This window comes from Lampetra fluviatilis, chromosome 43 (assembly GCF_964198595.1).
Source record: "Lampetra fluviatilis chromosome 43, kcLamFluv1.1, whole genome shotgun sequence".
Taxonomy (NCBI): domain Eukaryota; kingdom Metazoa; phylum Chordata; class Hyperoartia; order Petromyzontiformes; family Petromyzontidae; genus Lampetra; species Lampetra fluviatilis.
Window position 1 is genome coordinate 3,004,083 of NC_136317.1, and position 13,354 is coordinate 3,017,436.

At 50.8% G+C, this 13,354-nt stretch overlaps 1 protein-coding gene across 6 annotated transcripts in view; it reads right to left on the reverse strand.

Moving 5' to 3' along the window:
• The window catches only part of EMSY (EMSY transcriptional repressor, BRCA2 interacting), a 35,779-nt gene extending 23,148 nt beyond the window's left edge, over nucleotides 1-12,631 (reverse strand). For 2 of the 6 annotated variants that reach the window (XM_078876154.1, XM_078876151.1), the window contains exons 1-11: nucleotides 12,322-12,630; nucleotides 11,149-11,243; nucleotides 9,607-9,781; nucleotides 8,302-8,477; nucleotides 6,837-7,103; nucleotides 5,337-5,773; nucleotides 4,672-4,921; nucleotides 4,016-4,180; nucleotides 2,625-2,768; nucleotides 2,314-2,445; nucleotides 1,364-1,521 (exon numbers count right to left, since the gene is read on the reverse strand). In XM_078876154.1, coding sequence (XP_078732280.1) covers nucleotides 1,364-1,521; nucleotides 2,314-2,445; nucleotides 2,625-2,768; nucleotides 4,016-4,180; nucleotides 4,672-4,921; nucleotides 5,337-5,773; nucleotides 6,837-7,103; nucleotides 8,302-8,477; nucleotides 9,607-9,781; nucleotides 11,149-11,218 — 1,974 coding nt within the window. In that variant the 5' untranslated portion in view covers nucleotides 11,219-11,243; nucleotides 12,322-12,630. Of the gene's footprint in view, nucleotides 1-1,363; nucleotides 1,522-2,313; nucleotides 2,446-2,624; nucleotides 2,769-4,015; nucleotides 4,181-4,671; nucleotides 4,922-5,336; nucleotides 5,774-6,836; nucleotides 7,104-8,301; nucleotides 8,478-9,606; nucleotides 9,782-11,148; nucleotides 11,244-12,321 lie in introns of all 6 variants that reach the window. The other 4 variants (XM_078876157.1, XM_078876153.1, XM_078876152.1 and 1 more) reach the window with 4 other exon arrangements.
• Nucleotides 12,632-13,354: the final 723 nt, after the last annotated feature.

The window sequence follows — 13,354 nt, forward strand, 5'->3', positions numbered from 1 at the left end:
CGGCTGCTTGCGTTGTGGCCGAAACGTCGTGAGAATTATTTTATTATGTTTTATTTTTATTATTTTATTACTTCCCTTCTACGTGACTTTACCGAAAGAACCAAGAAGATGAATCCCTGCAGTCACGAAAGCTTTAAATGAAAATATATATATTGATACCCATCACATTAAATATGATTTTGCACTTAAAATGTGGTCAATTCCCGGCTCTGAGAATGTCAAGTATGAATTTTGAAAGCCAGCAGCAGGGTGGGTGACGAGGTGCTGCCCCCTAGTGCGTGAACCAAAAACCTCTCGATCTCAAGAGGCGGCTTTAAAATAACCGCTTCGATGGGCCGTTCTCTACCACAGGGCCGACGCATTGCCCCATAAGAGTTTCGAATGGATTATTCATAACATTGCGCAAACTCAAGCAAATTGCACGCTTTGAAATGGACCGCGACCTTCAAAGGAATGGCGCCAACCCCTCCCCCCCCCACCCCGTGATCCGTGTATCAAACAAATCACTTGAAACGCCGGTGTATGGATGGCAGCCAAGAGCAGTTTAAGCGAATGCTGCCGCAAGAGGTCACACGTTTGGCGCGCAAGGGTCCTTCGCTGACTATGCGCGGTGAATGAATGAACGATAAAAGTTGCGTGCGCTTCTTAATGTCCATGCTGGAGGCTCCGTTATTGAACTGGGGCTGCCTTGCCCGGCTTGTTGTGTATGCTACGATGTATGGAGAGAGATGTTACGGAGTGACTCATGCAACCAGCTATGGCTGCATAAGGACGGCTGCTTGCGTTGTGGCCGAAACGTCGTGAGAATTATTTTATTATGTTTTATTTTTATTATTTTATTACTTCCCTTCTACGTGACTTTACCGAAAGAACCAAGAAGATGAATCCCTGCAGTCACGAAAGCTTTAAATCGAAATTTATGGCTGAAAAGTTTGGTAGTACATGTTATGTATATTGTTTATTGTCAAATTTCAATCACAGTTCCTATGATCACCGTTACATTGCTTTTATAGCTTTATTTTGGTGATTTCGAAAACGTTTTGGTTTAGCCATATTTGTTTGTTGTAGTACAGAGTTAGCCTGCTAACTTTAATGTAAATTGTCTTATGGTTGTTATTGTTTGACTTACATCCCACTGGGATTTTTGCACACAGCATTGATATACGGTGCTTTTTCTGGAAGATTGCTGTTTTTTCCTAGATTTTTCTATTTGCGCATAGTCGCTTTAAGATGTTTCTTGTTCATGTTGCACCCAATTCAAGAGCCGAATGGCTCACAGGGCTACACCAAGTAAATGAAATGAAAATGAAACTGAGAGAGGGGGTGGGAGGGAGTTGGGCATCACACGCGAGCGGAGACTCACCGCTCCTCCCATGCCGGCCGCTCCCAGCAGCGTTGTGACGACGCTCTTCCCCGCGAGACCCTGGATGGAGGCTCCCTTGCCGGGAGCTTTCTGCACCACGATCACGTTCGACTTGGAGGCCATCGACACCGGAATGGTCGTGATCTTCGTTGTTGTGCCTGCATTGTTGAACGACGACGAAAATAATAAACAAGACGGCCAACGCCAAACGTGTACGGTTAAGTCCCCTCTTCATGGTTCTTTCGGTAAAGTCATGTAAAATGGAAATAATAATATAATAAAAATAAAACATAATAAAATCATTCTCACGACGTTTCGGCCACAACGCAAGCAGCCGTCCTCAGGTGAAGAACAGGTCTGTCGAGAAGACAGAGTCAGACTCTCTTCTTCACCTGAGGACGGCTGCTTGCGTTGTGGCCGAAACGTCGTGAGAATTATTTTATTATGTTTTATTAATATTTTATTATTTCCATTCTACGTGACTTTACCGAAAGAACCAAGAAGATGAATCCCTGCAGTCACGAAAGCTTTAAATCGAAGGTTAAGTCCCCGTTTGACTCGTCGCTGTCCACACAACGCGTTCTCGCTTTCACGTGGTTCTCACACAATGCGGAGCGCGCACCGTTATAACGCAGATCCCGAGCGGTACCGACTACGAACTGCTTTCTCCAACTGCGAGGCCGAGCCTTACGATACAGTACGCGGAGTGATACAGTCACACGTCGGCATACCCTGAACTTATTCGTCCTGCCACCTTACCGTGCGCGGTGTGCGTGCATCGTATCTCACCAAGTTTTGGTGTGTCATTATTTCTGGGGGGAAATCGCTTTTCGCTTCGTTCGTTTTTCCGCTCACATAGCGGGAGGACACGCAACCGAGGAGGGCGCGCATCTGCATGTGCATCCGACGGGCGAAGCATCGCCCCGCATCTCAGGTTGTACGAATCTCACCGGACATGACGGTGGAACTCAGAAGTTTTCCGCCCAGCGATGACGCCAGCGACTTGGGCACCACCGTGATGATGTTGCCGCTGGTCGTTTTCAGGTAGGTGGGACCCGGCGACGCCACACGGGAGCTGACTGCTGCACGAGACGGACGCACGAACGGACGGACGCGCGGACGGACGTCGCCTTTCGCTTGTAAATTCCACAACGCTTTCCAACGTGCGCTTTCTTTCCACGGGAGAATTGAACCGTCTCGAGACGCGCGTGAGTAGCGCGAGGCCGGGGCAGTGTGATGGGGGTGGAGGGGGGGTGCGTACCCGTTGGCGCGGTGACGAGGCGGGTGGTCACTACGGCAGCCGGGTTGCTCACCACCATGATAGGCGCCGCGGTGGTTGCCACGCCGGCCGGCTTCGGTAGGATTTTGCTCTGCGGCAGCTGCTGCGTGATGATCTTCACGCCTGCTTGAGTGTGGGAGTGCATGCGCGCACTCGCGTTAAACGCTGACGGTGTGGGCGACGACAAACAAGCAAAGAGACTTGAGAAGTAGTTCTTTCACGGCACCTTCCAGGGGCTTCACCGGTGGACACAGTGTGGAGAGCTCCGAATTGAAGCGCATTTTGTCTTGTGTGACAATACCGAAAGCGCAAGTGAAAATATTAATTTAGAGCCGCCCTTAGTCAATCAATCCACTGCTGGATGAAGGCCCCCGTGGCGCGTCGGCCGTGTGGGTCGTTCGATAAACCTTCACTCTGCTTGTCGTCGCATGTTGTTGTACTCAGGAAAAGCATGACAATAAAAATACGCACAACCCAATCACGAGTGACAATAGGCAATAATGAACATGTGAAGAGACGAGAGAATTCGTGTTTGAATGAAGCAGCAGGTGAATTCAAGCGCAAGAATATTAATTAATGAGTCAAAGAAGGAGCGAATGCAATTACGAACGAGGTAGTGAATCTCTGGATAACGAATGAAATGTTGAACGAATGAGTAGACTAAAGGAATAATGAGAGCGTGCATATGTAATGTAGTAACTTGGCGGGAGACAACTTTACGGGTAGCACACTCTTTATTAACACCAACTTATATTACATGGGTGGCTAACTGCAGCCTAACCCACGGGGTTCCCCTGGCTACACCCACACGGGCTCTTACGCCCCGTAGCTTCTCGGAACCCACCCGGCTGGGGTGTCCGTCTCGACTCTGGGTCCCACAGCCTCGTCCCACATGGACGTCAGACCACGGGTCCCACAGTCTCGCCTCCGAGCCACACAGGGTCCCGGCCCTTACAAGGACAGCGGGACTAGGGGTCTCAGGGCCCTACCTCTTCAACTCCGTCTTCGATCTTCAACTGGTTATCAACTCCCCGAGTGCTCCCGCGCGTCCCCCTTTATAATCTTTCATGCGGACGTCGCTGAGAGCACCCACCCCAGTTGACCAATCACTGCGCGCTGCCCACGATCCTATTTCCCACCTTGTGTCAGCGCGCACAACCACGCACCCCGCGCCGCCCCGTGATCTATCACTGTCGGCGCGCGTCAACACCACCACTACACATAAACAAATGAGGTGAATGACTGAAAGTGTCAGTGATTTGAGTGATATTGAGAGGAAATATAAACATTAGTGATACAATGAATTTCCGAAAGTGCCAGTGCATGAGTGAATGAAAGTGCGAGCAGAACGAGTGAGTGAAGGCGGACGATACCCGACTCCTGCTTGATCTGGATGGTGGGTTTTTGAGCGGCACTCTGTCCGCCTCCGCTGCCCGTGCCCATCTGCTGTGGCAGGTTGGTTGCCACGGCTCGCGCGGGGCCCATGACGGGCGCCTTGGTGGGTGGCCCCACCTTGCCGCCCGCCACCACGCTCAGACCTGCCACGGCCGCAACCCGCGCGTCCGTCACATTCAACTTCGGCTCCCGACGTTTCGACGTTTCATTCCAAGCCGTTCAAACGCGCGGAATGATGTCGCACCTAGAATTACATTACTTGTTTTCCCCCCATCCCCCTCCCAATATTAGTGCAGCTGTGCCAACCACTACACCATTGCTCCACCAAATATCCCCCGTATAGCCTTAATAGACTGTTGGGGCAAGTGCTGTTACCGAACACCTATGAAGGCCGGCACGACACATGAGGGGGTAGGTGGCCAGCACCACGCCCGGCCGCCTGTGCCTCCCTTTAGCGGCGATGTTTACGTATCGCACCAGGTGCTCACTTAAGGCTGAGTCGACCTAAGGGAGGATCCATGACCGGTTCAGATAATCGTCACCGGTGTTGGCCGTGAGCAGGAATCGAACTCGGCTGGCCGGGGGCTCGTAGCTCGGCGGCGCCAACCGCTCAAGCCCCCGTCACCTTGGTCACCTTGGTGCAGGGCGGCGTGCGAGCTCGTCGCCACGGAAACGGTGGCGGCCGAGGACCCGGTTGCCACGGCGATGGGTGCCCCCAGCAGCAGAGGCTGGCCGCCGTGTCCGCCCGAGCTGGATGCGATGAGCACGGGCGGCGCGCGGTGCTGGGGAGCGGCGGCGCCACCGCCCGGCTGCACGAGGCCGTGAGGCTTGGACAGGATGCCCGGCAGAAAGGTGGGGCCCGCGGTGGTGCTCACGATTATCACCTAGAGTCGACGTGGCGACGGGAGAGACACGAGGGAGAGAAAGAGCGGAGGGGGCTTAGCGGAGGAGAGAGGGAAGTTGGTTGGTGGCACCGGGAGAAATTGGTGAGAGTTTAAAAGGTTAAACTTGTTTTGTTGCCGGAGCGTCTAGAGAAAAATTTGTGAAAACAAAATAAAAACGTTATATACTGGGTGCATGTACGGCCGTTCCATGTACTGCCATCTAATGCCCGCCTAGCGGACCTAAGAGCGCATTTGTCAGTTCCACAAATCTAAACGCAATCCACCAACCATTGGCTCCACAAAGCCAGATCACAGGCATCCGCCTCAAAGGCCCTCCAGACAACGGCACAGACACACGCACGCACACACCGCGTTCTTCCCCGAGACACCATGAGCAAACGGTGACGTCGCGCACCTTCTGCGTGGAGCTCGCCGTGGTGGGCGTGACGGGCCGCGTGAACGTAATCTTCACGGGCGACATGTGGTGCGTGTGCTGCTGCTGCTGCTGCTGCTTCAACATGTGCTGCTGCTGTTGTTGCTGCTGCGTTTGACCACCGCCGCCACCGCTGCCACCAGAAAACAGCGACCCGGCCGTAACGGAGACGCCGACCTTCGGCCCTGACAAGGCTGGGTGGCCCGCGGACACGGCGGTGGGGCTGGTGAGCGTGGCGGTAGCGGTGGCGGGAGACGGCGGCGGTGGTTGCGGAGGCGGCAGCGGCGCCGGCGGCGGCTGGGGCGAGGGCGACGTGGCGAGCCGGAGGGTGCCATCGCTCAGAGCGAGCGACGGGGAGCTCGACGAGTCGGTGCGACGCCTCTTGCGGGGTTTTTCGTCGTCCTCGGAGCAGCTGACGCCTGAAAAAGGGCGCAGCCGGTGGAATGGGTGATGTCTTGTTACCAGGACTAAGTGTGTCCCGTGTATGTACGCAAGTTGAGCTGCTTTTGCACCGTACGTAGCCAACCGTGCTCATCGGAGGTGCGCTGGAAGGACAACAAACTAAACACAAAATGAACGAAATGTCGATATTCGCCAAATTGCTCCATTGCACATTATTCAATACCGAACTGAAGGCCATTTCATTCATCCGGGCGTATGCTGATAAATAGGAAACCACATTTTGGACATTTGAGATGTTGAGATTGTGGTCTGGATGTGGAGACTCAATGGGCTCTAATTTTTGCTCTGTTGTGATGTGCGTGCCCTTTTTTGTTTTGGTGCCATTTATTTATTCATTTTTATTTTCGGAGGATTTTCATTTGCTTGGTAGTGTGGCTGTAAATAGGATTTGGGCCCTCGTATATAATTAATGTACAGCGCTGTGGGATGCAATTAGCATGACGCTGTATATAAAATCATGATTCTACCCAGGACAGCCTTGCTAAGACTGTCAATCCAGGCTCTCCTGGATTGGACAATCCTGTGAGAATCACAGATTCTCTCTTTGAAGATAATGTACGAGTACGGAAAGTCATCTCCTGAAGATGAATATTAACGCTATCTGATCAGCTATGTGATCAGCTGGTACTGGCCTTCTTTTGGGTGGTAATATATTTTGCTATCGAGAACCATCTTCCGGAAAAGATCTCAACAACTTGAATAAACCACGCCTTCCAGGAGGACCAATGTGTTCTCTAGATGCTGTTTTGTGATTAATGTGTTGTCCTTCCCCCGCACCTCTGATTAGCAAGGTTGGCTACGTACGGTGCGAAAGTATTTCAACATACATACGTGTCCAAAGTGTGACACCCGACAATAGATCGTTAACGATACAGATGCAAGCCATAATTGTACGCAGAAAGCTTCTTAAAGCCCAGCTTTTTGCTTTAAAATACAGAAAAAAAACGCGTTTTATAATCTACACCGTGCAGAATTACGTCACGTCGGATCGTGACAAAAATAGTATTGCGGCGATCGTACTTTTCACGTAGACGGTGTTCCCACTGGGCAGCACGACAACACTCGATGCCGGACTGGCCGGACGCGGAGACTTGGTGGGTACTGCTGCTGCTGCTGCCGCCCCAATGCCCGCCCCAACGTTTCCACCCGCCCCAACGCCGCCGCCGCCACCACCGCTGCTGTTGTTGTTGTTGCTGTTGTTGCTGCTGCTGCTGGCGCCACCCAGTGGTGAGGTGCACACGGTCGGGGAGATTGGGGACGGGCTGGCATAGCTGTAGCTCACCACCACTGCAATGACAAACGTCCACCGCTTTATTGGTTTCGAGTGAATACATCCGCATCGGTTAGAGAAGGCGAGTGCCGGCCGTGGTCACGCACGGCGTTCGCTAGACCCCCCCGATGTGTTTTCGGGTCGTGCCGCATGTTTAATTCGACACGATGTCCGACGTTTCGCTCCACGAGCCGAGGAGCTTCTTCAGGCACTGAATGTAGCAGCAGCCAGCGCGTGTTCTCCGTGGATTGATGAACGTTTTTTTCGCGGCTGCTGGTGCCCGGCGTAAGGGTTGCATGTAGGTAGGCGTGCGTAATTGATAATCATTGTCACTTGTGCATACAAGCTCAACATCAAACAACCCAAAAAGACATATACCGACCTCGCAGCATGTGACATTACCTTGAAGCCACGAGTAATTTTGATAATTACTGTACAATCGCGAATGCTAACTTACGGGGTACATATTAAACATTTGAACTGCAAACGGCACTTTGAACTCTTGTACAGCAATGTGGTACGACTGCACGAAACCCTTGGTCTCACAGACCCGAGAGAGTTTCCAAACGAGAAACTTTCAAAATCATTTTATTCATTAAGTATTGTATGAATTTAGTCCAAAAAAAACTTCATACTCCGAAGTTTAGCGGTGCACATTACCAAATGGCCACCCACGGGCCCCGGGGATCTAACCATGTAGCAATTTGCTGCGCTGCAAATTTCTGCGTGTAATAATAAAAGCAATATAGTTGCAGACCTTCTCAATAAACCTTCCCCACGCTGTGTCGGTCTGACCATACTTCACTATGCTAGCTCGTGCGGGCTGGTAAAGTGGAGTCGCCAAGGAATGGTATGAGATATCATTAACCGCTGACGTAAACGTTGGCTGGGAAATGTTCTCAATGCTACACCCCAATGAGTATTATTATGCACTAGGTTTGAATTGTATGAGTGAAATGCCCAGTACTCAGCCTATCTGGAACACTTTAGCATACAGTCAGTGTCTATTTACCCATCAACTTAACGAGTGGAGCTGATTAAGATTCACCGAGCCTGCCAGTATCCAGAATCCGGAAACTAGAATCTGGATATATAATCTGGTACCCGGCATTCGGCATATAAAACCCCGTTTCCAAAATCTGGAATGCAGAATCCCGAATTGGGCATCCAGTATCTGGAATTCAAAACTCAAAAATCTGGAACAGGCTCCCTCACCTTCCTTGTTGCCCGTGAGTCCCGGCGACGGAAGCGTGGCGTTGTGGGCGGACATGGCGAGGGCAGCCGAGTTGGCCGAGCGCGTCAGCACCGTCTGGGGCAGCAGCCGGGGCAGCAGCGGGACGAGCCGGCGCCCCTCTATGGACCACTCCGTGCCGCTGTTGGGCCCCGACACGCTGCGGTGGAGGGTGGAGCGATGGAGAGGAGGAAGGGGCAAGTCAGTCTTCTTCTATGTAACATGTAGGGCCTCTCTGTCAAGCCACGGCCATATGAGGGCCTTTCCATGCCATGTGGGTCATGAGAGTTGTTTGTATGTACAGTATGTTGAACTTCTTTCGCACCGTACGTAGCCAACCGCGCTAATGGGAGGTGCAGGGAGAAGGACAACAAACTAAACGCAAAAAGCAGTTCTAAAGAAACGAGTTTTCAATCTAGATTTAAAAGTGCAAGGCTATAGTGGCTTGCTAATATCAGAAGAGCATTCCACATGGCCGCAGAGGGCGCATCTGAAAGGGATAGGGCAAGTCAGTGCCCCTCTATGTAACATGTACAGCCTCTCTGTCAAGCCACGGCTGGATAAGAGCCTCCCCATGCCATGTGGGTTGTGGGGGGTGTTTGACCGTACTTCGCCAAGCTGTTCAGCTTGGCTTGTAAAAAGTAGACAGTGTAGATAGGCATTTACCACAATATTTCATTTATACCTGATGATGATTGCTTGTGTTGCAATCGAAACGTCGTTATTTTTATTTTTATTTTATTTTACTTTAATTTATTTGAATTTTTTACCTACGTGACTTTACCGAAAAAAAACAAAACCTAAGAATATGAATCCTTGCAGTCACGAAAGCTTCAAATCTAGAATTACCACAATGGAGTTGGCTGCACTGCCCTTTGCTGCCAACCACGTAACCTCCTCTATACGAAATCCACATTAACTGTAACGAAGGGAAGACATGCAGCTCTGGTCTATGGCAAAGGTGAAAAATAAAAGACAGAAAATAATGTTTTGCCCAATTATAATCCAACTGTGCTGCTATCAGCGTCATGACACGCGACAGAGGAATTATTTTTATGGACTGTCACGGCGAGCGGTGTAACACCACGTGTTCGAGAATTGGTTGAAGAAGAAGACTTCACAGAACTACTTTTTAGGTCACTGCAATTCCCATCTTTACCACAATAGGAAAAAAAAACGGAGCCACTTGGCCTCCTCAATAAATTACTTTCGTGAAGTCCCGAGCACACCAAGTCGTGGCAAGGCAACTAACAATGGGGCATAGTTACCCATCTTGCGAGCGTACTCACTGGAAAGCGATGGTGGAAAGCCTTTCATCGTTGTAAGCCCTGCGCACCTCCGCGCGGTGCCGTTCCGTGGAAATGCTGAACACCTTTCCGAGCTCGCTGAGCAGATCGCGCTTCTCTACGGTGAGGTCGCCCTGAGCGCGCAAGGCGCTCACAGCCGCCGCGTACGCCTCCAGCTCTGGGCACAAAAACCACGACGACGCAGACAGCGGCGCGGTGAGGGCTACTTTTACAGGTAGGAACAATGTTCCACACTGCCCACGAGGGATTTATTGTCTGTCTGTCTGACTGTCTGTCGTGCATAAATAAATATATAACATAAACAGCTCTTTGATTGGTGGAGACCTACTGCCGGGTACGGAGAGGGGAGGTGCCTAAGGGAGGAGGGTCAGGGGAGGGGCCTAAGGAAGGGGGGAGTCAGGAGAGGGGCCTGAGGGGGGGGGTCAGCGGAGGGGCCTAAGGGAAGGGGGGTCAGGGGAGGGGCCTAAGGGAGGGGGGGGCGATAGTTAAGGGGGCTGTCTGCCTGGCTACCTAAAGTCAAGTTATCTTTTATACATACAGGTAGGAACAACAGGTTCCACACTGCCCACCAGGGATTATTTGTCTGTCTGTCGTGCACGAATGCGCTGTCCAACCAAGTTCCTACCTGCCCACTCCGAAGGAACGTGTTTAAACTAATTTTATTTTGCCACATAAGGCCCACTTAGCTATATAGCTTTGTTTTGTTCAGAAGTGACCTGGTCACAAATTATAGCCCAATGAGGTGGCTTATCATATGGAAAGGTATAGCAGCCAAATACTCTAAGCGCATGTTAATTCTAAATGTGGAGAGAAAAACCGGAGGACCCAGAGGAAAATCCTATAGGTAATAGGTAGGATAGGCGTGAGAAGAATGCCTGGGTAAAATTTTAAAAAGTTTAGTTTAGATGGGGCCCCTTTGACAACCACAATGTTTTCAACAGAGTAAAAGAACAAAAACGCCATTCGCATTTACATTCCACGTTTTATTTTAATTTAATTAGAGCAGTCAACGTTTGGCTTTGGCACCTGAACCAATTGCCGCATCCACACTCTGCACAGCTGCCAGTTTAAACTTACGCCACTGAATGTGGGTGCAGATTGTTCTTAAGTCAAAATTTGAAGGCTTGTGTTTCCACTGTCCATATCTGCATTTTCCATAAATATGCTAAATTCCTCTGTTGATATGCAAATTCCTTCGTCAAGGCGCTCTTCCCCCTCTAACCCAGCTTAAATATACGCTGCCAAGCTTGGTGGTGTTCATTCAGACGCTGTCTTTCCGACAGACCTGTTCTTCACCTGAGGACGGCTGCTTGCGTTGTGGCCGAAACGTCGTGAGAATTGTATTTAATTGGTTTATTTTTATTATTTTATTATTTCCCTTCTACGTGACTTTACCGAAAGCTTTAAATCGAAATTTTTCCACTGTAAATCTACAAAAAAAAATATCTCCAACCGTAACATCTCCCCATCGTTCCCGGCATCTCCCAAAGTGACTTCCCACCAATTCCCACCAGCCCCGCTCACCCAGCTTGCGAAGTATGCCCAGGCACTCCTCGCGGGCCAGGTCGAGCAAGGTGGGCCATACCGTCGGCATCTTGGCATCACAGTGCTGCACGAACCTAACCCGCACACACAACGCAATCGGAGTGCACGTTGCGTGTAAGGTCAAAACAGGGCAAATCGGTTGCGTTTGGTTAACAGACAACATTCATTCCCAGCTGTCATTCCATTTATACGGCAAGTGTTTACATGTTCCACTGGTGCTGTGTGTGTGTGTCCCACTGTGGTTCTGTGTCTCTGTGTCTGACGATGTTTGCTTCTGTAGATGTCCCACTGTGGTTCTGTGTCTCTGTGTCTGGCGATGTTGGCTTCTGTGGATGCCCCACTGTGGTTCTGTGTCTCTGTCTGCCGATGTTGGCTTCTGTAGATGTCCCACTGTGGTTCTGTGTCTCTGTGTCTGGCGATGTTGGCTTCTGTGGATGTCCCACTGTGGTTCTGTGTCTCTGTCTGCCGATGTTGGCTTCTGTAGATGTCCCACTGTGGTTCTGTGTCTCTGTCTGACGATGTTGGTTTCTGTAGATGTCCCACTGTGTTTCTGTGTCTCTGTCTGCCGATGTTTGCTTCTGTAGATGTCCCACTGTGGTTCTGTGTGTGTCCCACTGTGGTTCTGTCTCTCTGTCTGCCGATGTTGGCTTCTGTGTGTGTCCCACTGTGGTTCTGTGTGTGTCCCACTGTGGTTCTGTGTCTCTGTCTGACGATGTTGGCTTCTGTAGATGTCGTAATGTGGTTGTCTCGTCTCCGCATCTGTCAATCTCCGACCGTGAGCCCCTCGTCTTCCCCGGGGCATGTCCCCGTATCTCCATGGCCGAGTGGTGGCGGCCTGTCTGACTATGCTTCACCACCCTGGTCAACACACACGTCTCCATCTCTCTCGGGTGCAACTTCCCGTGTTTACATCAAACTCTCTTCTTCTCCCTCCGTCCACACGCCAAAGACACCTTTGTCTCTCTCTCGATGTCTAAATCCTTCTCTGCGTCTCTCTGTACAGAACTCTCCCGTGTCTCTCCACCACGTATGTCTCCCCCACCCCCTTCACGCACACATAGCACTACAGTACAACAATATCCCTGATACGGTCGAGGATAAACCACGGGTCATGGTGGCACGAGGTGGTGGGTGATAAGCCAAACCGCTCACCTCTGCCCGCGCGGCCCGCCGCCTTCCTCGCACCAAACTCGGTAGGCGGTCTAGGCCAGGCCGAGGCTCCGCGGCGGGAGTCGGGCTTTTCCAGTGCAACGTTCCCGGTTACATCCCGAGCGCGTCAGCTTCTTAACCGAGACGCCGCGGTCTCTACAGGCAGACGAAGTGGAGGCGAAGCTTGATCCAAGCCCGGGTTTGCACGCTCCTTAATTGCGTGTACGACAACAACAACAAACAACAAACACTCCGAACGAGGCAAAGGCCGCCGTTAGTGGCACCCTCCAAACAGGACCCGGATGGAGTCAAAGGGAGTCCCTTAGGGCAAGAGAGGATTCAGCGTTGTGCGTTGTAGGACCTGTACTATTAGATGGGGTGATTGTGGAATGTAATCACACAAGGTACAAGGAACACGAGGACCTGTACTATTAGTTGTGGTGATTTGTGGAATGTAATCATACAGCGTTGTGCTTTGTAGGACCTGTCCTATTAGTTGTGGTGATTTGTGGAATGTAATCATACAGCGTTGTGCTTTGTAGGACCTGTCCTATTAGTTGTGGTGATTTGTAGAATGTAATCACACAAGGTACAAGGACCACGAGGACCTGTCATTTTAGTTGTGGTAATTTGTGGAATGTAATCACACAAGGTACAAGGACCACAAGGAATCTGGGGACTTTACAGCGCTGTGCTTTGTAGGACCTGTACTTTTGATTTGGTGGTGGTGCCGTGTGGGATTTAATCACAAACGGTACAAGGGCCACAAGGGGTCTCGAAAGAATACACTGCTGTGCTTTGTAGGACCTGTCCTTTTAGTTGTGGTCATTTGTAGAATGTAATCACACAAGGTACAAGGACCACATGGTATCTCGAAACCTTACACCGCTGTACTTTGTAGGACCTGTACTTTTGATTTGGTGACGCCGTTTGCGATGTAATTCCACAATATACAAGGACCACAGGGAATCGTGAAGCTCCATAACAGTACAGTATAACATAACCCATTGCTTTGTAGGACTTGTACGTTCGTAGG